Below are 23918 nucleotides of genomic sequence, written 5' to 3'. Positions count from 1 at the left end.
ATATAAATGAGACGTTCTTGTGAAAATGCCATGAAGATTGTAAGCATTTGTTTGACTTTCAATCATTAATATATATATTTTTTTGTTTCTAGAAAGTCTGTTTGATTCTTTTTCCAAGAACTTTTGTTCTTTGCTAGTTTTTCATTCCACATTTCAAGCTGCATATGCTTTATTCTGTTACTGTAATTTCTGTGTCTGAATTTCTTGGTGGATCAGAATATGTTCTTTATAGTTTCCACTGACTTTCCCTTATAGTGACTTGTTTCCTTGTGTGTATGATCATTTTTCACTGTGAATTCATCTTTTGGTGAGCTGCGTGGGAATCCTGGGAGCTGCCTTGGGACTGCTTTCCTCCAGATAGGGTTTGTGTTTGCCTTTGCCGTGAGCCAGCTCACAGCTAACCTGGGACCATGCAGTCCCTGTTCTTGTCCTTAACTGGGCTTCCCTGATGGCTCATCAGGTAGAGAATCTGCCCGCGGTGCAGGAGACACAGGAGATGCGGATTTGATCCCTGGGTCAGGAAAATCCCCTGGAAGAGGAAATGGCAACCCACCCAGTATTCTTGCCTAAAATTCCACAGACAGAGTAGCCTGGTGGGCTACCAGTCCATGGGATCACAGAGTCAGACATGACTGAACGACTAAGCCTTAATTATGGAAGACTCAGGTTCAGTGTCTCCATCTTTTAGGAGGTGGGCTTTACTTTCTCAATGACCATTACCCCTGGGGCAGCCTCACATGTTATCTTAACTTACTATCATCTATCCCACCTCTGGGGTTAGAGTGGGATATATTATCCCACCCTATATTATCCCACCCTATATTATCCCTAACCTCATCCCTCATCTCATGGTGAAGATTTTCCTTCTAGAAGGTCCAGCAATGCATTAAAAACCACATTTGTTTTTAATTATGCAAGATGTGGCTGTAGTTTAGCATGGAAGTCCTGGCATCCGGTCTGCCATGGTGCTGGAAGCAGACAGCTGCAGTGGGTGAAAGGCAGGGGCAGTGCCCGGGGTGGTGCTAGGAAGCAGAGGCTGCGGTTCTGGAAGTAGCCTGGGTACAGGGAGGTACGGCTGTAAGACTGCATGGCTGGCCGAGAAGCTGGGTCTGTAGGCTTTGAGACACACTTCTCAGCTGTGTGAACTTGGGCAACTTATTCATCCTCCCTGTGCCTGTGTCCTCACAGGGAGACTGGGGATGCAATTTTCTGTGGAATATTGGGCTTGTAAGGATTAGACATCATTTGGGGGACTCCTCCCTCTAGGGTTCTGACAGGGGAGCTGGGATGAGTAGTTTTATGTGTTCAGAAAGTAGTGGGCATTATCAGAGGAACAGCACTTTAACAGAGCAGCTTCCATCTGCATATGAAAGCTAGACTCTGTCGTGAGCAATGCCTCTCTCCTTGTTCTACACGTATGGAAGGCTTTCCAGGGTATTTGAATTCCTTGATGAATCCCACCCGACTTCACTTAGTCATGTTCTCTTGATCCTTTGGTAGATCTTTGCACTCCTCTGGGTCATTTTTTCTGAGATACAAGTCACGTAATGGGGGGCTGGAAGACCTGGAGGACACAATAGTTGTCATTCAATATCTCAAGGACATGAGAAAGGAAGGTCAGATTTGCATCCAATATCCCTGGGGATAAAAACCAGCTCCCAAAGGGAGATATTACAAGGAGACAAATTCTGGTTCAAAATTAGAAGAAAACTTCTAGAAGTTATATATAGTCCTTTGAAGCTTGGAGTGGGCATCTTGGGGCCTCTGTGTTCCTAACTGGATGAATGTGCATTGGATCCAGCGGAATGTTACACTGGAGTTTCACACATTGGTTGGATAGATGAATTATATCGTCTTTATTATTTTTTTTTTTTTTGATGTAGACCATTTTAAAAGCCTTTATTGAGTTTGTTACACTATTGCTTCTGTTTTATGCTTTGGATTTTTGGCCATGAGGCATATGGGATCTTAGCTTCTGGACCAGGGATCAACCCACACCCCTTGACTGGAACATGAACCCTTAACCACTGAACCACCAGGGAAGTCCCTGTACTGTCTTTAAATGATCAGTTCTATCATTTTTTTTTCAATGATGACCTTCTCTGTGCTGCTCTATCACATTCCCATCATCCTGCAGGAGTCTGCCTGCAGCCCTCCCCCTTTTCTTGGCCTGGGCTGTCAGGACCAAGACCACTGTTGGGAGGAGAACAGCTGCCCAGATAGGGGAGCGAAAAGCAGGCAGGGGGAGGTTAAGAGGGGTGTACAGATGTCTTTGCTTGGAGAAGATCTCTAAGAAAATAAAGAACTGGACCTAGAAAAATGGTGGGAAACACATAGACAGACTTTGAAGACCCAAGAAAATGGCAGTGAAGATGAAGCCAGGCAGAGTCCCCTAATGGCTGAACACATGGAACTGAAGCCAGGCTACTCTGGGGTTCAAATCTTGGCTCTAACACCTCCTATCTGTGTGACACTGGGTAAGTTACTCAATCTCTCTGTGCCTCAGTTTTCCCAGTTACAAGATGGGGACAGTCCTATTGATATCCATTACAGTTAGTATTGTGGATTTCCTGGGTGGCGTAGTGGTGAAGAACCTGCCTGCCAGTGCAGGAGACTTAAGAGACGTGGATTCAATCCCTGGGTCAGGAATATCCCTGGAGGAGGGCACGGCAACCCAATCCAGTATTCTTACCTGGAGAATCCCATGGACAGAGGAACCTGGTGGCTACAGTCCATAGGGTCGCAGAGTCGGACAGGACTAAAACAATGCACACATCACAGTGAGGGTTAAATGTAAATGTTTAGGACACATGGTGGATGCCCCTCAAGGCGTTAGCTGTTACAGGGTGACTCTGAGATGTTCCTTGAGGATCAGGTGCAGTTCAGAGTAGGATGGAAGCCTTAGCAAGGGCTAGAGATTTTCCCATTTGAAGAAGAGAATTAGAGCAATAAGAGAAAACTAGAAGTGCCAAGCTGCAGGAACAAGGGGAAGGAGACAAAACCATTGGTGGAACAGAGAGGCAGCCTCAGAACCTAACAGAAGGGAAGGCTACCCCCGTGATTCCTGAGCCAGATAATCAGCTGGAAAACAGAGCGAGAGAAAATAGGCCAGGGAAGGATGGAGGGAAGGGGTTCCAGATTTCTCACAGAAGCCTGGTGGGAGGAAAGACATGAAGCAGCTTAACAGATGTGCTTTTGAGCTTTTGATTTTGGTGCCAAGTTATTTAAGCACTGGTCTTGGCCAGGGGGTTGGCTGGCTTAGTCAGAAATTTTCTGTTTAAAAGATGATCTTTGTTTCTGTTTGTGGCTTTATACCCCTCTTTGGAAACACGCCCACTCTGGACTGAATAAATTTTGGTCAGAAAGTCGAGTGAGGGCAGCCTGGGGGGAGCCGCGTGGGAGTGGGTGCAGTTCTTGGGTGGGCCCTCTGGGGGCTCCTGTGTCCTTGTTTGGAGCAGCAGCATTCTACTTCCTGGGCTGGGAAGGCTTGTTAAGGTGAAAATGCGTGTTCAGAAGCTTTCTGGGCATTCACATGAGCCCAGGAACCAAGCAGCCCAATGCATGGGTACAATGTACATGCTCTGGGCCCTTAGACACCAGACATGGGACTTATGGATTGAAGAGCTTGGAAATCAGCCCCAAAACAGGCCTATGACGTCACTGCCCCTTCAGAAGTCCTTGGAGGACTGTGGTCACTCTATTCCGAGGACAAGTAGGGCAAGAGGGGCTGGGGTCCTTCCCCTGGGCACGTCTTCCACCCTACTCCTCAGAGGGGGTCTTTCTCTGCTCACTCACCCTCAGTAGAGAGGACAACCTTTGTTCTGACCATGATGCTGGGATGCTCTGAGGAGACTCTGTCGGGGGTCCCTTCACTTACCAGCTGTCAAGAATGGATGAGCCATCTTACCTCTCTAAGCCGACCCCACCTCATCCAAATGGGGGATTCTGCCATGCACCTGCAAGGTATTTTGTAAAACAGAAATTGCTACTCAACTGGTAGCATTGTCTTAAACACAGCTTCACCATTACTTAATGCATCCAGGCTTCACTATAGGAATACCAAGCTCCCAGGACGGGGAGATCCCCACAGTGGATCCAGTGCAGGGAAGTGTGAACCCGCTCCATGCCCGTGACTATCTGAGGGAGTGGTCCCCTGCAAGGCCACCTTGACTGTACTGTTCAGACAGTTTCTCTTGCCAGCCTGGCTGCTGCTCTGGTTCTAGGATTTCTGGAAGCCAGCTCAGTTCTCATGGCGCCATCTCCAAGGATGCCAAGGGTGCTTAGCTGCCCTAGGGTGGCAGTTGCTGAGCAACACCCCCGGCCTTGTGCCCTCTTGGCCTTGAGCCTGGTCCGGTGTGAGTAGAGAGTGGGTGTGGGGATGAAGCCAAGGTTGGTTGAGTGCTGTTTCTGCAGGTCAAGTGTCATTTCTCCAGCCCCCGTGCCTCCCCAAAGAGCCTGCCTCACCACCAGCTTCTCCAGCCAATGGGTAGAACCATCCACCTGGACCCCAGCAGGCTTCCCTTCTCACCAGGCTCAAGGGCTAAGGTCACCTCTCAGCTGGTCTCCTTGCAGAGCTCTCTTCCCTCCCCTCCCTCCTAAACATGTAGCCAGACACTTTCCCCTGACCTGCTTCATACAGGACCATCTATGTTCCAGAATGTTCTTTCACTCATGCTCTCTTTGCATTCTCAGCTCTGACTTCCCCAATCCTGAGCTAGCCATTCCCCGTTGGCTCTAAGCTGTCGTGTCTCTTATCTGGATTTTCACTGCACACACTTCCCTTCCCATCTCCCCTTCAGTAAAGCAAAATCCAAGCTCATCCTTCAAGCCCTAACTCATTTGATGTTTCTTCTGGGAGGCTGTTCCTATTCCTATCCCTCCTCTGTTATAGACATCTTCATGCAACGTTGCAACCCGCTGGAGGGCAGGGGCCTGTTGTCTCTGCATTTCCTCCTCCCTGGCACACTGCATTGTCAGTTCAGTTCAGTCACTCAGTCGTGTCCGACTCTTTGCAACCCCATGAATCGCAGCACACCAGGCCTCCTTGACCATCACCAACTCCCGGAGTTCACTCAAACTCACGTCCATCGAGTCGGTGATGCCATCCAGCCATCTCATCCTCTGTTGTCCCCTTCTCCTCCTGCCCCTAATCCCTCCCAGCATCAGAGTCTTTTCCAATGAGTCAACTCTTCGCATGAGGTGGCCAAAGTACTGGAGTTTAAGCTTCAGCATCATTCCTTCCAAAGAACAGCCAGGGTTGATCTCCTCTAGAATGGACTGGTTGGATCTCCTTGCAGTCCAAGGGACTCTCAAGAGTCTTCTCCAATACCACAGTTCAAAAGCATCAAATCTTCGGTGCTCAGCCTTCTTCAAAGTCCAACGCTCGCATCCATACATGACTACTGGAAAAACCATAGCCTTGACTAGACAGACCTTTGTTGGCAAAGTAATGTCTCTGCTTTTGAATATGCTCTCTAGGTTGGTCATAACTTTTCTTCCAAGGAGTAAGCGTCTTTTAATTTCATGGCTGCAATCACCATCTGCAGTGATTTTGGAGCCCCAAAAATAAAGTCTGACACTGTTTCCACTGTTCCCCCATCTATTTCCCATGAAGTGATGGGACCGGATGCCATGATCTTCGTTTTCTGAATGTTGAGCTTTAAGCCAACTTTTTCACTCTCCTCTTTCACTTTCATCAAGAGGCTTTTTAGCCTCTTCACTTTCTGCACTGTAGGAGCCCACAAATTATTTTTCGAGATTTGCAGTAAATTCAGTTGGGCATGAGCCAGCTGCATGGCCCTTCCTGCAAGAGTGGGATGTCAGGGTAGCTCTGAGGTCATGTTCCAAGCACAGATGACAGCTGTCAGGCTATGGCCTAGCACAGCCCAGGCTGGGGTTTCAACTCCCCTGCTCAGTGTCCCCATGTAGCAGCAATATCACAGGACATTAATAAAATCAATTATTGGATAAAAATCACTGGTTTCCAATGCTTCATTTTGTGCTATTAGCAGGAGAATGCTGTTTCAAAAGAAGATAACAGAGAGAGTGTGAAAGGGAGAGATCAATTACCTGATAAGCTGGAGGGGTGCCTGAGATGAATGTGCATGTGGGCACGAGTGGCCCCCCCCTTACCTGCCAAGTGTGGGCTGAGTGCCTGCACTGATGTCTGCGGTGCCTGCCCTGGGCTCTCCTGTTAGGTGCCTGGAGGACAGAAGGGCATCCTGGTAGTGATGGGATGGGTGGTACCCAGGCAGCTTCAGATACTTGCACAGGGCCAAGGGTCAGTAACACATGAATGAACATCTCATCCTTGGTGACTATGCCAGCCCCGGGGCTCCAGCCCTCATGGTCCAGGTCAGGGCCTGGTCAATAGTTTTTTCCAGATGCAGTGTTCTTTTGGCTTTCTTGAACCTAAAAGGTCTGAGCTTTGCTGATACAGACTGCCTCTCCCCTAGTGGGGGCAGTACTAGCATCCACTGGGCAGTGACTATCAAGGGAAGCACCCAGCTTGCAGAGGCCCTGAAGCCCAGACCCCCTACTGGCTGTGAGGACTCTCTGGTGGCTGCAGAGCTGGGTGGGCAGGGCAGAGGCGGCAGCCCGGGGTCTGGGCAGGAACCGGCCTCCCCCTGTGTGAATCTCCTTGCCTCCTCTGCGCTGGAGGGTCCAAGAGTCAGAGCTCTGCTTGGGCTTGCTGTGCCACCATCCACCGGGGGGCCTCAGACAAGCCAGTAACCTTTCTGAAACTTTGCCTTCCCTACCCTGCAGAGGGTCTTGGTGAGAATGAATCAAGATGATGAATGCAGAAATCGCTTTACACATGCTAAAGTGCTGTCTCCTCATATGATGAGGGTTGTTACTTGCTCCCCCTTGGAGGCTTCTTAAAAATAACTATAGATTCCTGGGTTGCAGAAGGAAATGGCAACCCACTCCAGTATTCTTGCCTAGAGAGTCCTGTGGACAGAGGAGCCTGGTTAGCTGCTGTCCATAGGGTCGCCTAGAATCAGACAAGACTAAAGCGACTTAGCATGCCTGCATGCGTTGGAGAAGGAAATGGCAACCCACTTCAGTATTCTTGCCTGGAGAATCCCAGGGATGGAAGAGCCTAGTGGGCTGCTGTCTGTGGGGTTGCACAGAGTTGGACACAACTGAAGCGACTTAGCAGCAGCAGCAGCAGCAGCCTGGGTTGGAGGAAGGAAGGAACACACAAGGTGTCTGTCCAGCAGGTATCACCCCCCCGCCGTTATAGATGGATCACTTGCTTTGCATTGCTGCCCCCCTTTGGCAGAGCAGGGAATGGCAGTCATTGTGTACCTACTATGTGTCAGCCATTGTGCCGGCACTTTCCATCACGTGTCTAAAATTACCCCAGAGAGGTGGCCTCTGGGGTTAGTATTCTAGAATCCAAGTCCCAGCCCTGTTGCTTCCAAATTGTGGTATCTTGAGCAAGGTGCTTGGGCTGTTGAGACGGCTTCCTTGTCTGCGCATTGGGAATATGAGCAACATCCATTTCCTAAAATTATGAGAATTACATGATATAAGTGTGTATAGGTCCTAACCCAGTGCCTGGTATATGAGTACAGCACTCATTAAATGGTAGCTGCCATTGTCGTCATCATCATTTATTATTACTGCTGATGGTTTTATTAAAGTCCTACATCTGCCCCATCTTTGCATTGAACCTTGCTGGCACATGCTTGGTCTCTGGGCACTGACAGAGGGAGCTGAGAGGGCCCGGAGCCGTCCTCACCGACTTCCCCTTCATGTCCCGTAGATTTCGGATGGTGATTGGGATGACCTATGGGACCAGTTTGATGAGCGGCGGTATCTGAATGCCAAGAAGTGGCGTGTTGGCGACGATCCCTATAAGCTGTATGCTTTCAACCAGCGGGAGAGTGAGCGGATCGCCAGCAACCGGGTGGTCCCAGATACTCGTCTTTTCAGGTACTTCCTCCCGACCCCTCCCCACAGTCATGAGGGGTAAGTTCAGTGCTGGAAAAATGGGTGTGGAGTGTTAGTCATGAGTGGGAGTCCCAGCGGTTCTCAATCCAGGCATCTCCTAATAATTACTTGGGGAACTTTTAAAAAATGCTGATGCCAGCCTCCAACCGGCTGAAGCATCTCTTTTCTGAGCTCCCCAAGTGATGCCAGTGAGCAGCCAGGATTGAGAATCGCCATCGCAGGTAAGTGTTTCTTGAACTTAAATAATCTGAGGTTCTTGTCACACCGATTCAGCAGGTCTGTGGTGGGGCCTGAGAGTCTGCATTCCTGTCAGACTCCCAGGTTCTGCTGATGGATGGTCCAGGGCTCACATTGAATAGCAAAGGCTTAGAACGATAGTTCTCAAAGTGTGGTTTCCCAGACCAGGAGACCAGCATCAGCATCACCAGTTAGAACTGTAGGTTCTAAGCTTCCCCCCATAACTACTGATTGAGGTGCTCCAGGAGACCAGGATCAACATCGCCAGTTAGAACTGCAGATTCTAAGCTTCCCCCAAAACTACTGAGTGAGGTGCTCTGGGGTGGGGCCTGGTGACCTGTGTCTCAGCATGCACCGCCAGTGATTCTGATGCCTGCTTAAATTTGTAAACCACAGAGCATCAGCTGGCGCTGTGGCTTCCTTTTGTGGATCAGATGAAGTCCATGGCTGGTGGGTGGGTCCAGCTTAGAGGCCCTGGGTTTGAGTAGACAGTAGGCCCTGGAATAAAGATGCTTATTTGCCTACACTGTGCACCCCTCTGCCTCTGTCCAGGAGACAGGCTTTGTCTCAGTTTGTTTGGAGACCTCTGGCTTCTCTGGTTCCTTCCTGCCCCCTCCTCTCAGTTTCTTTAACCACAAGGGTCAATATGCTGCCATCCTGTTGGCAACTGGCATCACCTTTACCAAGAAGCTCCTACTATAGCTCTTGGCCCACCCTGGGGACCCGACTCCATAGACACAGTTTAACCTCTCCCTTTTCCCATCATGCCTTGCAACTAAGGTTCAACTAGTTATGACACAAGTTGCCCTCTAGGGGGAGAAATCTGTGATGTGTGATAGGAATTCAATAAATGTTAGCTGAGCAGATGAAAGGGAGAGTAAGCCTGGAAAGACAACTGACTGCTCTCTTCCCATCTGCCTTACGAGTAAACAGGACAAAAGGAGCTAGAGGAAGTCCCCTTCTCCATATCCTCCCATCCTCATGGGCTTCAGATAAGGAATCAGGAGAATAGCCTCCGTTAAAGGGAAAAAGGCCTTTTCCCTTAAAGAATTCTCATTACTGAAAAGAGAAGAGTGAAGAAACAGCATGGGGGAGGGGGCTGAGCTTATTAAATTTGCTTCCAATTTCACTACCACAGTAATTGCATTGTGAGTTATAGGATGCATTAGGACAGTGCCTGAGACCCAGAACTATTAGCTGAGCATTAGAGCAGGTGCTGCTGAGAGGGCGGGCACTGGGGGGCATGGCCTAGGAATCCACAGTTGCACAGGTGGAGTGAGGAGGGGAGAAAGGAGGAAGGCTGTGAGGGTTTCACCAACAGCCCGCTGTGCTGGCTGAAAAGCCAATGCACTGGGGGATGGAACCCCTGAGAAACTAGTCATATTGGGGCATCATGTGATAGAAGCCTCGGAGGGGCAGGGGGCTTGATCCTCTGTGTGAAATTGATCAGACTCACCATCTTTCTCTTGGTCCTTTTTCCCATGGAGTCCATGGTATTTTATGGGAGGCAGTGGGGTTTCCTGTAGCCTGGAATGACTGAGTTGAAGAGTAAGAAATAAGACTAGGGAAGGTTTTGAACTCCCCATTCCAGGGTTTATGGGAGTCTTAGGGTCCATGGGGTAGGTGGTGAGGATAGTTTAGAAATGAGTGACTACAGTTTCCAGTGAATCTATTCATTCACCCTATGAGGTTATCAACCTCTCCCTGCCCACCCCACTCCTTATGTAACACTTGACATTTTCACAATCTTGAGACAGAAAGCTGCTGTCTTGGGTCTTCAGTCATGTCTTTGCTGCCGCTCCATCTCCTCATCCCCGATTCAAGCCCAGTGAGAGGAGCTGAGCAAGGTGACCAGCAATGGCCTTCCACCCATCCCTGCCCCGTCTTAGGTTTGTCTTCTCATCTGTGCTTGAACCAGGTAACCTTGAAGCTTTCTCACTCCCCGAGTGCCGCACAGTTGTGATGCGCTCGTTCTTCCATGGTTGACCTTCTCTTTTTCATATATAAATACATACATACACTCTGCTCTCCCACCCGCCTTGGTCTCATGTGAAGACTACACGGGTGCTTCATCAGAGCATCCAAAATTTCCCCTAAGGCCCATAGTTCTGTTAATGTGGATGAGAGCCTTAATTTCTAGTGGTCACAAGGGTGAATAGATGTGGCTGCCTGTGTTGGGGATGGGGTGGGGGTGGAGTGCCATAAATAACTATTTCAACGTGAGGAAGAGACAGTGTCTAGCTGGGGTGAGTCTGAGAAGATTTCCCAGGGGAGTTCCGCTATTTATAAAGCATTGACTGGTCCAGCAAATAGTCCCTGTTTCCCAGGCCTGGCGCTCCCACCCATCACCACATTCTGGTGACAACAGCTGGATTTGCCATCATCCAAGTAGCACATAAAACGTCTGGCAGACAGGAAGCCATTAAGTGAGGCATACCCCTTGAGAAGGGGGAAAATATTTTGATAAAGCACATGTATATTTTTGCTGTTGCCTGGCAATGATTATTATGGGGTTGCTTTGATTGCAGGGGAGCAGGTGGCAGGGTGGATGCACCCAGAAGCTATGGGCTGGTGGGGGGTGGTGTTGGTGAGAGCTGGGAAGCCTCGTTAGTTCACCTCCCCCTGGCCAGGCTGTGTCTGAGTGTTCCCCTCGGCATATCCTCCTGGGCTCTGTCCAGTGCGGTGCTAAATGGTTCGAACAGTGGGATGCCCATTGCTTGCCTGGAGGGAAAATTCCACACTTCGATACATCTCACCGGGAAGACACTTTTCCTTTGCTCTTTTCCATCCTGGGAAATGAAGGGGCTGTGGCCCTGTCTAGGATTGCATTTCTCCTTCCTTGTATTTACTCAGTTGGAATGGCTGTCGAAGATGATCATAATTTCTCTCCTTGTACTCGTCACTTAGTGGTAATAGGATAAACATCTTTGTGGTTGAAATGGCTAAGCATAAAAAATGTTCATATTCCCTCAGAGTCAAGGCGATTCCACTAGCTCAGCACAGAGTTGGTGAGTCCACATCAAGGTGGAGGGAGACGAGGGGAAACCCATCACAGACACTTAGCTTTGCAAACAGGCTCGCCCATCCACTGCATTCTGGCCGCTCCTGTGCACCATTTTTCAGCACAGGAGTTTGTGAGCCTGGTGACAGTAGTTCTGAGAGCACTTCACTCCAGAGCACTTCAGAGTTTCAAAGAGCTTTGAGGGGAATAGTGGGAGGAGTTTCCCAACAGCCTGGAATCTCAGCAGGAGAATTATGTCTGCTGCCCTGAGGACCACCTGCAGGGCCGGGAAGGGGTTCTCACCAGGGTCCGGGGGAAGAAACACCACAGAGGCTGAGACAGCAGGTGTCTCTGTGCCAGGATTCCTTCCACTCTGGTCCTATGTCTCTTGCCTGCTGACCCTGTAGGCTCTTCCCTCACCCACTCCCCCCAATCCTGGTCTGCTCTGTGAGTTTCAGACAGATTTCCCTTATAGTTAATTCAGTAAACATTGGACCACTTTCACTTTCACACTGGCCCTATCTTATCATTGTAGCAACCCTGAGAGATGCCCTAGGCAACACATCCTTGGGCAGCACAATATTCTGAGAGCCCCTGCTGGTGGAGAGACCAAGCTCAGTTTGAACTGGGAGCCTGCCCAAGGAGGTGGAGTGCAGTGTGGGATCTTGGCTCTGAGGCTCTGACATCTTCAGGGTAGGGTGTTGGGTCTTAGACCTCGGAGTTTACTCGGAGGTGAGGTGGGAGAGATGTGTGAATTCCAGTCACATTTTGCGAGACAGTTTGTTCATTCTCGTGCTGTATAGTATTCCTTTGGAGGAAAGTGTTACAATTTGTATATCTAGTCTACTGTTAATGCTTATTTAGGGTTTTTCCAGTGTGAGATTCTTCTGATAGATCGCCTATGAGTAACCTTTTATTTATCTCCTGGCGAACAGGCATATAGGTTCCTGTAGGGTGTGTCCCTGGCAGCTTTTCTAGATATTGTCAAACATCTAAGGAAGTGGTCATACCATTTCCACCCCACTGGCAATGCCAGAATTCCAGCGGCTCCGCAGCTTTGTTGCCGGTCGTTTGCTAGTGTCTGTCTCTTTCATGTTAGCCTTTCTAGAGCCTGAGCAGTAGTGTATCACTGTGGTTTAAGTCTGCCTTTCCCTGCTAATCAGTGAAGTGGAGTACCTCTTCCTAAGCATATTAGCTACTTGCATACTTGATCAAGGGTCTTGCTCCTCCCCTGTTCATCTTGCTATGTCCTTTGCCCAGGAACCAAACACAAAGTCTGGCTCTTAGTCCGTCCTCAGTCATCTGCTCCTCTTCTGATTAGTTTCTGGCATTTTGTTCTGTATCTGGGCAGCGTGATAAAATGGGGGAAACAGCTGGACTGAGCATGAGAAGAGTGGAGTTTCGTCTAAGTTACTTCCCAACTCCTCAGCTCTCTGGGTATGTTTCTTCACCTGTAAGAAGTAAGAGAGCTTCCCAGGTGATGCAGTGGGAATCTGCCTGTTGATGCAGGAGACATGGGTTTGATCCCTGGATCAGGAAGATCTCCTGGAGATGGAAGTGGCAACCCACTCCAGTATTCTTGCCTGGGAAATCCCATGGACAGAGGAGCCTGGCGGGCTACAGTCCATGGGGTTGCAAAGAGTTGGACATGACTGAACAACTGAGTGCAAACACACACACACACACACACACACACACGAGAAGTGAGAAGTAGCTCAGAGACTGTGAATAGGGTTACCTCTAGCTCTGCAGCTGGTGGAAGATACTCTGCCAGTACATGCCAGAAGTGACTTAGAAAGTGGCTCAGGTTGGAGGCAGTTTCCAGATGCAGGACTCCCTCTGTCTTAGCAGCACCTCCCTACTCCTCAAAGCCCTGGATTAATCCTTCTTCTCACACACAGGAGGCAAGGGTCCCACAGAACCCGTAGAACCATCCTTTTAATTTGCTGCCATGGCCATTTCCATGCATGACCTCCCCCTCCCTCTCATGCCTTCCCCTCAGTGGAGGTGACCAGACTCCCTCCCAACTGGAGATCCAAATGTAAGCTGGTTTAACACAGTCTTTGCACTTATTTGAACATCTCAGGACCTCTTAAACACAATGACAACAAAACTGTTTGCCCCTGGAGTTGACATGTCACGTGGATGGCAACTTGACTGCAGACTGCAAACTGGCCTGCCCACGATTTTCAGTCTAAGTATAGGAAGTTGGAACATGTGGCTTCTTTCCCTTTAAGACCCAGGATGCTGGCATGTGCAGTTACCATTACCCACTAACACTTTGAAGAACACTTGTGGTGTGATGCCCCTAATGCAGAGAGAAACAAGGCTGGCAGGACTGGCTCGATGAGGCTCAGGGGATCTCAGGACCCCTGCCACAATTTCTCAGTGAAAGGCTGAACCTTGTGGTGAGTCCCTCAGATTAGGATAATCACATCTTATATTTATAGGAGACTTTCCTAAGCCCTCTCACATCTCCTGCCCTTGATGTCCTCAGTACCCTCTGGGGGAAGGGGCCATTGTGATTTCTCAGTGGATGAAACAGAGGCCCAGGCAAGGCTACGGGTTGGCTAAATGGCAGGTAGGTTTCCTCACCATGTGAACTTGGAGAGAGAGCATCTTTGCCACTTACCAGCTGATCCTGGTGTGAGTTACTCAACTCCTAAGCCTCAGTTTCCTCATCTTTAAAATGGGAATAATAATGGTACCCAGGGTTGCTGTGGGGGTAAGCAAATCCATCCATGTCAAATGCAGAGCCTGGTCTTTAACCCCTCGTAAGCATGTGGTGACTGTTAGCTGTGGTCATGAACAAACTGGTATTAGTCTGAGGACCAGCATTAGCACTCAGACCCTGGGGTCTTTTCACTGCTTCGCAGCTGTGGGCAAAAGCAGGTCCAGGAGGTGGGAGAAGGTGACTGAAACCAGGAGAAAGGGGCGACGTGGCTAAGTTTGGAGAGGTCTTGGCTTGGCACCTGCCCCCCAACGGTGTTCTCCGAGAGCTAGGTAGGCAGGGGTGGAGGGGACGGGGGCAGGGAAGTTGTGCAGAGAGCATCCTGCCTCAGCCTTGGCTCTCAGCACCCAACACTTCACTTGCCTGAATGTCAGACTTACTTTGAAAATGAGAACGTGAAACAAGCCGTGAGGCAATCGCAATGCCGCGTCTGGTAAAATTTGCACTTTTCAGATCCTAGGGATAGATGCCAAGGCCAGCAGAGGGAGTGATTTCAGGGCTGGGGGCCAGGAAGTACAAAATGTGTTTGACAAGAGCTGAAAAGAGCAGAGAGGAGATGACAGCTGTGGGTGGGAGAAGCCGTGGGAAGGAGGCCACCTGTGTGGTCCTGGTGACAGACAGTGGGATGAAGTGACATGAGCCCCGGGCCCCAGGGTGCCAGGAAAACTCACTGAGGAATGTGTGATGTGACAGAAGAAGGGCTCTGCTGGGGGACCTGGGGAATCATGTAGCAGCCGGGCTTCCATCTGGGCTGGCGAGGGGCACAATCAGCAGAGGCCCCTTGCGGAGTCCTGGGTGTCCTGGACGCAGTAAGAGGAGCCACTTACGTTGGACTGAAGCAGATTATATCTAACAGCTCTCACCTCCTGCGCTCACCTCACCCTCCCAGTGACCCTGAAGCCAGCCCATCAGGCATTGTTACCTCTGTTCTCCGGTTTTCCCGCTTCTCCCTGTCCCTGCTTGATTCATTAAGTAGACACTTCCTTTTTTCCCTCGCCGCAAGCCTTGCTGAGCCTGCCTCTCAAGACACCAAGTACCCAGTCGGCGTTCATGTCTCCGTCTCAGGGTAAGCCCACTGCCCGCCCTGTAACTCAAGCCTTTGGTGCCCCCGCTCCTCGCCCACCCTTGATTTGTTGAGTCCACCTCCTGGATAGCTCTTGGCTTCTGACTTTGCTCCCTGCTCATTGGTGCCCCCTCTACCTGGGTGACAGCAGCAGCCCCCAGCCGCCCTCCCACTGGGCTGTGGTCCCACACCCGTCCACCCTCCACGCCTCCTCCATGGACAGCATCCCAGAGGCGGATGCATGGAGCCCCATCCAAAGCCCTGCCCTGCTGCCAGCTCACCCCACCCCTGAAGCCACGCCCACAGCAGCCAGGCCCAGGCTTGCAGCTGCCTGACTGTGCACGAGGGTTCATGCCTTCTCACCTTCTCATCTTCACAGCCCTCTCTGCTCGGGATGCTCTCTCACCTTTCAGGAACCCGGGTGGGTGGGGTCCCCACTCCAGGGAGACATTGTGCCCCCTCAGGCCAAGTAGGGCAGCACCTCCCACTCCCATGCTCACCTCTGAGCAGCACCCGTTACCCCAGTTTCAAGCTCTCCCTCTCCTCTCCTTGAACGACCTGGGCAGGCATGCTGGCTTATCTTTGCAGCCCCCTCCAGAGCCCTGCAGAGTACCTGGCACTCAGATGCTTCATCAGTCTCAACTGAAGACTGATGGATTCAAAGAACACCCCACTGGATTCATTCTCAAACGATCTGAAAGCATCAGGGTTTGCAAGTGCAGGCGTGGGAATGAATCCTCAGAGCAGAGGGAGAAAATCAAATCACAGGAAATTTAAAACCACCTTCACTCAACAAAGAATTCTCTGTGTTAGCACATAAATCCAGGACCATAATCAGCCAACATTTATTGATCAAACTATTCCCCTGACACGTGGTAGGCACCTTATATATGTTCTTTCAGTTAAGCCTCACAACAACTTTGCTATGATCCGGGGTTTAGAGAGGAGGAAAGTGACTGCAGTTGACGATCTGGCCCATGGGAACATCAAGCAGTAGAAACGTGGCCACTACCCATGGAGAAGATTGCACAGCTGTGCAGAAGTGGGAGGGAGGCCAGGGAGCCCATGAAAAGTGCAATGGAGGCACTGACCTGGGCTGAACGTTGCACAAATAGAGGCATCTATAGAAAGGATGATGGCTGGATGGGGGGGCATGTGGAGATCATGGTGCGGTTATGACCAAGAAGAAGTGGACTGGGTTAGTAGGGCTAGAAGGCTCAGGTGAGGGAACTATCAGGCAGGGCTAACACAATGGTGGGGGCTTTGGGATGCAGCCAAGGTTTAGCTTAGATAACTACCAAAGGTAGGGAGACTTAGATATGTGAAGCAGGATGTTAGGAAGATTAATATGGAAGATTGGGGGGAAGGAATGAGATGAGGTGCAGTCAGAAGGCCGTTGCAGTCCCACAGACCATGGGGGTGGGCCAGGCTTGGGCACAGGGGAGTGAGAATAAAGGGATGGAGGTAAAAGTTGGTGCATGACTAACTTGGGATGGACCAACCGTCTAGAAGGGTGTGGGCAGGCATGAGAAGTCTTGGCTTTTTACCTCCTCAGCTCAGACCTTCCACAAGGCCACCACTGTGAGTTCCCTGGAGAATAAGAGATGCTTGGCCTTCAAGCAGATCATTCCAGACCTCAGTGTGCTGGGTCTGACCACATCCCTGGTCAGACTGCTCAACTGCTTCAGTACCTCAACTGCTTCAGTTAGAGGAACATTTCCCCCTTCAGGTAAAGGGAAGGAATGACTCTTCTCTGATCCTTTAGCTGAAATGTCTAATAAATACCAGGAAATAGCTCAGAAAGATCAAGGGGGGACATCCTTCCTTCTGGACAGCCAGACTTGTGATTTTCCATCTTTCCAGTACCTTCCAGCGTGCAGACTTCAAGAACAAAGACAGAGAGAAAGGTCAATATGAACCAAAGGTTTTCAAGTGAGTGAGCTGGCTGACCATCAAGGGGCATTCTAGTGGAGCATGAGAGCTCAGAGTTGGGAGCCAGGCCATCTGGTGTGACATCGAGATGTGGCTGCTTACTGACTGTGACCTCACAGTCTTCTCTATGATGGTCTCAGAGCACCTTCCTCAGGGAATGATTGTGCAGATTTAAAGCTCTTGGAAGAATACCTGAGACATAGGGTTCCGTTGCTGTTATCTATTATTACTACTGTGTAATGTGATTCAAGCAGGACTAAAATAAGACTTGGAGAAGCCCTAGTCTCAGACACTGAGGAATCTTTTTCAGGAAACATTTCAAAAATAAGCCTTGGCCCACCTCCACACTTCCGGGTCCTGGCTAGACTCTGCACTTGTCTTTTGAGAACATGCTGCCCTGCGCACACACATGCACATATGCGGGCACCCAGTTACCATCTGGGTGGTGCTTGGTACCAACTGACATGGGGCCTGGCAGCATCCCAAGAGAAGCCTCTTTGCAGCTTCCTGAGAACAGCCGATCTTCTTGGGAAAACGGTGCGACTACTTCCCTGTGGTTTCCACCAGAGCTCAGTGTTCCACTCCCTTCAAAGGGGCTGCTCAACAAAAGGCCAAAATTAGTTGTCTAGGAAAACACAGTGGTGCGGAGTGGAGCCGTGGTCATTTCTAGGAGGTCTAAATGCGACCAGAGGTGTCCGCATTCTGCAGGTCAGGTGTGTGTCTTGAGCCCAGATAGCATGTGATTGCTTGGGTGGCAGTAGTGCGTGAGGAGATAAACTGGGGCTGTGCTGTGTGGTGCTCAGTCATTTAGTCACATCCCACTCTTTGCAACTCCATGGACTGTAGCCAGCCAGGCTCTTTTGTCCATGGGGATTCTCCAGGCAAGAATACTGGAGTGGGTTACCATGCCCTCCTCCAGGGAATCTTCCCAACTCAGGGATTGAACTCAGGTCTCCCGCATTGCGAGCGGATTCTTTACCATCTGAGCCATCAGGGAAGCCCAAGAATACTGGTGTGCGTAGCCTATCCCGTCTCCAAGGGATCTTCTGGACTCGAATTGAACCAGGGTTTCCTGCATTGCAGGCAGATTCTTTACCAGCTGAGTTACCAGGGAAGCCCAAATTGGGGCTAGAGATTGGAAAAACCATACCAACTCATTCCTATCAGCAGCACCAAGAACAGAGCTGGGGATGTTGGTTCCAGAGCAAGTGTGGTGATGTCGTGTCTCCTGTGTTTGGTGTCCACACTGTCTGTGGAGGGTGGACATAGGTGCATTGTTATTTAGTGGAACAAATGCTTGAACTATATGTTCAGATACCATTTGATATATCTGTGCAGATCTGATCTCTAGAGTTGGGGAAAGGAGGAGATGCTGAGGGAGATTTTCTCAAAATTTAATTTTACAGTTTATAGTGCTTTTAATTATTCTGAGGTTGTGGCCTTTTGAGTATTTAAACACCCTTTCTTTGATGAAATAACAATGATGCTAGATGCTGAGAGTTTTAAAATATATTTTTGCTGCAAAAGAAAATGGTGCAAGCCTAATAATGGCCTTGATAATTTTTGAAAATTTTATTTTGCTCACATGAAAGAACCCAATATCTAGAAACTATTGTCTGACGCTAATGTTGAAATTTTAATTTGCATTATATACAAGCTCTAGTAATGACCTAGGACAATAGTGTCTAATAGAAATATATGTAAGCCATGTAGGTAATTTAAAATTTTCTAATAGTCACATTTTAAAAAGTAAAATTTTAAGTGAAATTAGCTTTAATAATATATATTATTTTAACCCAATCACCTGGAGAAGAAAATGGCAACCCTCTCCAGTGTTCTTGCCTGGAAAATCCCATGGACAGAGGAGCCTGAAGGTCTACAGTCCATGAGGTTGCAGAGAGTCAGATACGACTTAGCAACTAAACCACCAGCACTACCACCATTCATGGGTATCATTTTGACATATAATCAATGTCAAAAAATTACTGATGAGATATCTTATGTTTGGTATCAGTGTTGGAAATCTTGTGTGTATTGCACACTTACAGTGTATCTCCATTCTGATTTATCTCAAGTGCTCAATAGCCGCATGTGGCTGGTGGCTACCATATTGGACAGTACAGGTCTGGGAGAAGAGAGCATCCGAGCTAACATCTGGCAGCCCTACTGGATAGGATTCCGTCTCTTCCCTCCCATGTAAGGAAGCATTGTTCATCCCCAGGACTCATTGAACAAGGGGAACATCCCAGTGTTTTAAACACGGCTGAGTATTTTCACTGCAACACAGAATGCCTCAGAACCTCCACAGACACGAGATGACTATCCCAGATGTCTCCCTGGACAGTGTGAGCCAGAGGCTCCCTGTTTTCCCCACATGGTACCATTCTCAGTTTTGGGACTTGTTTGGTCTCCTCTATATGACTCACCTTGGCACCTCACCCAACTTGCAGTTCTGCAACTTCCTTGAGCTGGTGTAACCTGTCACCTGGCAAGGGACATTTTTTCCTCTGGCTTTGACCCCATGAAAGCCTCACCTGCTTCCTCCCCCACTCATCCACCCACTCATTATTCAGATGTTTATTATATATGTCTACTGTGTTTAGTCACCATGCCAGGTACTGAAGTTAGAACTACAAACGAGCCCTGGGTTTCTCTGCAGCTAACAATCAGCAGAGGAGACAGAGAAGTAGTTCCCAATGCCTGATCATAAACTGCACTGGTAGGGGGAGTGCAGAGTCCTAGGGGAGCACATTAGAAAAGCCTTAGATGTCAAAAAAGGCTTCCGGGGGAAGTACCTTCCAAGCCAGGATTAGAAGAGGAGAAAATAGCCAGGCCTGGGAAAAGAGGAGAATGCATTCCAGACGCATGGGACGGGGGGCAGCACCTTCAGAGGTCCAGAGGGAGAAAGAGAAGGTCAGGCAGAACGTGGCTGAAAATTGGAGGATGTGACGGGAGGAGTCAGAGGTGGTGCCAGGTCACCAAGGATGGTAAGCGGTGATTTGGAGTTTCAACTTTATTTTGTGAGCACTTGGGCAGTGTTGAAACATGTTAAAGATGTACAGTTTGGAATGATCATTCTAGCTGCGGCATGCAGGAGAGATTGGTTAGGGATAAAGTCAGCTAGGAAGTGGCTGCAATAATCCTGCAAAGACATGAGGGGAATAGAGAGAAACAGCCAGGTCAGGAGATAAGTAAGAAGGATTGACAGGACTAGGTTTAGTGAGATTGGATGTCGGGGAGGTGGAGACAGGATTTGAGAATCTCTCTTGGGTTTGGGCACGTGATAGGTGGTGAGCTGGGAAACATGGAAGGGTCAGCAGACTTGGACAAGGTGAGAGAGGCGGAGGGCAGCTGAAGAGGTCATCACGTGGGGACATTCAAAAGAAGATGTTCATCAGGTTAAGGTTAGGGTTGGGATCATTAGCAAACAGATGGGAAATTGAAGGCTTAGAAACAAGTAAAATAATCTAAAGAAAAGGAAGATTGAGAAGAGGATGGCTTAGGAGAGAATTTTGGAGGGGAACATCAGAATTTCAGAGGGGAGAAAGAAAAGGAAAACCAAACCAAGAAATAGCTTAAGAAGGGGAGAGCCATGCTAGGGTGATTTCACCAGAGCCAAGGGCAAAGAACCAAACATTTAATGATATGTGTGACCTTCAATATTAACTACTACAGAGTTGACAAGCAAGATAAAGACTGAAAAGTTTCTGTTAGATTTAGCAACATGGATCGCTTCTTGGCCTTTTGGCTAAGATCAAGTGTAGATTGAGCGACATAGAGAAATAATAGGGAGTTTGGTGGGAATGTTTTGAGGGGACAGGCTGATAAAGGCCACTGGAAAGCAGTGGCCAGTAACCCTGTATGGACTGGGGCTGCTGAAAACCAACTCAAAGTACCCTGTGACCCCCCCCCCAACAACACCCCCAACCAAGCCTAAGTGCTTTAAGGAAGCAGTCAGTTCAATAGACAAGAACTAGGAGATCTTAGCTTGGCCACTACCTAGAGGCGTGATCTTTGCGGGTCAATTCACCCACTGTTCTGGGCCTCAGTTTACACATCTTAAAAAAAAGAGAGCTGGAAGCAGTGTGTTTTAAAATCTGTGTCCTACAAAATTCTGTGTGGTAGGAGGTTAGGTGGTTCAGTATATCCCTTAAATATAGAGTTCCCGTTATATGTGAAGGATTACAGGGCAAGGTCAAAGCTTGGTTAATAGAGGCTAGTGGAAGTCCCAGTGTGCAAGGATGAATCACCAAAAAAGTATTCTAATAGTTTTCCAGTATTTCTCATGCACCAAACTTATCTGACTCTTGTAGACTTTCTAAAAATATATTTATGTATTTATTTGGCTGTGTCAGGTTTTATTTGCGGAGTGTGGGCTCCAGAGTGCACAGGTTCAGTAGTTGTGGCTTACGGGCTTAGCTGCCCAAAGACATGTGGGATCTTGGTTCCCTGACCAGGGATAGAACCTACATCCCTTGAGTGGAGGACAGATTCTTAACCACTGGACCACCAGAGAAGTCCCAACTCTTATAGACTTTATTCACAGAGCATGCACAGACTTCTCTTGGAAATACAGTCCAGCAGCTCACAGTGTAGGAACTGATCACCAGAGGAGCTCTGTGGTCCTTTCCCATCCAGTACGGCAGCAGTCCCGGAGTTTATATGGAGCCAAAGAGGGAAAGATCTTCCATCTACTCTGGGCTGCAAAATAGAGGCAGAGACTGAGCCTTTGGGGGCCTCCAGACAACGTGGCCCTTTACATCCTGGTGACTCCCTGCGCCAGTTAGCTTCCCAGTTTGTCAGCAAAGACCCTTTGGGGCATTCTTATAGTACATCGCCAGGAAAATGCAGAATTGACTTAGGAGATCACCATTCTGATCTACAGCCTGCAGTTAATAATGACAGTGGAAGTGCTCTAGAATTATCAAGATGTAGATTTTTCTTATACACCTGATGCTAATGGAAGTAGGTGGCTAAGAAATCTAGAGGGTCCTCTGAGGAGCAGGAATTGAACTGCAGACCTCGAACTGGCCTGACAGATTCAACCAAGAACAAGGCGATGGTTGGTACAAGGAAATGTTTTTATTGGCCTAAATAGGCCCACCCTGAGAACAAGTGCTCTGCCACATGGCCTTGTGTTCATGGAATGGAGGGATGTCTGTGATGCCATCTAGGTCAATCTTTCTTAACTGAACTTCTGCAAGTGAATCACACCTTAAAGCCCTCTGACATCATTGTAGGAAATGCATTAACCTCTGTGCATGGAAGGGTACTTACTAGTTATGCACCATCCATGGGACAAGTAAGAAGAGAGACACTGCAACAGTTTTTCCATGGATTGTGATTCATATTAAGAAGTCCTCAAGACCTGAAATTAGACTGCAGCCATGAAATTAAAAGATGCTTGCTCCTTGGAAGAAACGCTATGACAAACCTAGAGAGTATATTTAAAAGCAGAGACATTGCTTTGCTGACAAAGGTCTATGTAGTCAAAGCTATATTTTTTCCAATAGCCATGTATGGATGTGAGAGTTGGACCACAAAGAAAGCTGAGCACTGAAGAATCAATGCTTTTGAATTGTGGTGCTGGAGAAGACTCTTGAGAGTCCTTTGGTCTGCAAGGAGATCAAACCAGTCAATCCTAAAGGAAATCAATCCTGAATATTCATTGGGAGGACTGATGCTGAAGCTGCAATACATTGGCCAACTGATGCCAAGAGCCAACTCATTAGAAAAGACTCTGATGCTGGGAAATATTGAAGGCAGGAGGAAAAGGGGACGACAGAGGATGAGATGGTTGGATGGCATCACTGACTCAATGGACATCACTTTGAGCAAGCTCCAGGAGATGGTAAAGGACAGGGAAGCCTGGTGTGCTTCAGTGCATGGGGTCGCAGACACGACTGAGCGACTGAACAACAGCAAAAGAGCTGAACTATGAATATTGGAACAGCCCCCGCAGGTACCCCTTAAGAACTTCCCTCTCTATACTGGGGCCGTAGGAATCCATACCTGACAACATCTTGATGCCAGCAGAGCATGAACAGAGGGTCCAGTGGAGGTTCTGGAGTTCCATGCTGGGAGAATTGTGATGCCTTTGCATAGCTCTTCCACTAAGTACCCCAGGAGATTTACCTTTGACTCCGCAGGGAGTGAGAAACCCTGGTGAAGTTGGTTTTTCAGGAGCTAAGGGTACCCATATTCATTGTCTGTTGCTACATAACAAATTACCACAAAATTTAGTGCCTTAAAATAATGTTTATTGGGATTTCCCTGGTGGTCCAGTGGTTAAGACTCTGCACTTCCACTGCAGGGTTCGTGGGTTCAATCCCTGGTCAGGGAACTAAGATCCCACATGCCGCCAAAAAAATAATAAGGTGCAGCCAAAAAAATAATAATAATGCTTATCATTTCAGAATTTCTGTGGCTCAGGAATTCAGGCATGGCCTAGGTGGGTCTCTCACAGGCAGTGTTCAAGGTGTTATCTGGGGCTGCAGGTATCTCAAAGCACATCTTGGGGCACGTTTCGGGTTGGGGGCCCTCTTCCAAGTTCACTGACATGGTTGTTGGCAGAATTCGTTCCATCACAGGCTATGGACCAGAAGCCCACTCTCAGTTCCTTGCCATGTGAGGCTCCCCATCATGACAGCGTGCTTCAGCAAAGCATACTAGCCCAAAAGAGGAAAGTCACCGTCTTTTGTGACCTGATCACAAAAGTGACATCCCATCACTTTAATTGTAGTCTGTCCCTTAGAAACAAGACACGAGGTTCCGTCCACAAATGCCCATTTACCTCCTTCCCAGGACACTGCTGCCGCTGCTGCTGCTAAGTCGCTTCAGTTGTGTCCGACTCTGTGCGATCCCTTAGATGGCAGCCCACCAGGCTCCCCCGTCCCTGGGATTCTCCAGGCAAGAACACTGGAGTGGGTTGCCATTTCCTTCTCCAATGCATGAGAGTGAAAAGTGAAAGTGAAGTCGCTCAGTCGTGTCCGGAC

General features: G+C 48.8%; 1 protein-coding gene across 1 annotated transcript in view; it reads left to right on the top strand.

Annotated features, from left to right (window-relative positions):
- Positions 1-6291: 6291 nt before the first annotated feature.
- The window catches only part of GALNT14 (polypeptide N-acetylgalactosaminyltransferase 14), a 79645-nt gene continuing 62018 nt past the window's right edge, over positions 6292-23918 (top strand). The window contains exons 1-2 of the mRNA XM_010845413.1: positions 6292-6354; positions 7772-7941. Coding sequence (XP_010843715.1) covers positions 6292-6354; positions 7772-7941 — 233 coding nt within the window. The remainder of the gene's footprint in view (positions 6355-7771; positions 7942-23918) is intronic.

The sequence above is a fragment of the Bison bison genome, unplaced genomic scaffold (assembly GCF_000754665.1).
Source record: "Bison bison bison isolate TAMUID 2011002044 unplaced genomic scaffold, Bison_UMD1.0 scf7180017864215, whole genome shotgun sequence".
NCBI classification, from domain to species: Eukaryota; Metazoa; Chordata; class Mammalia; order Artiodactyla; family Bovidae; genus Bison; species Bison bison.
The sequence above is the reverse complement of the archived record's forward strand: the minus strand, read 5'-3'. Positions and strand labels throughout refer to the sequence as shown.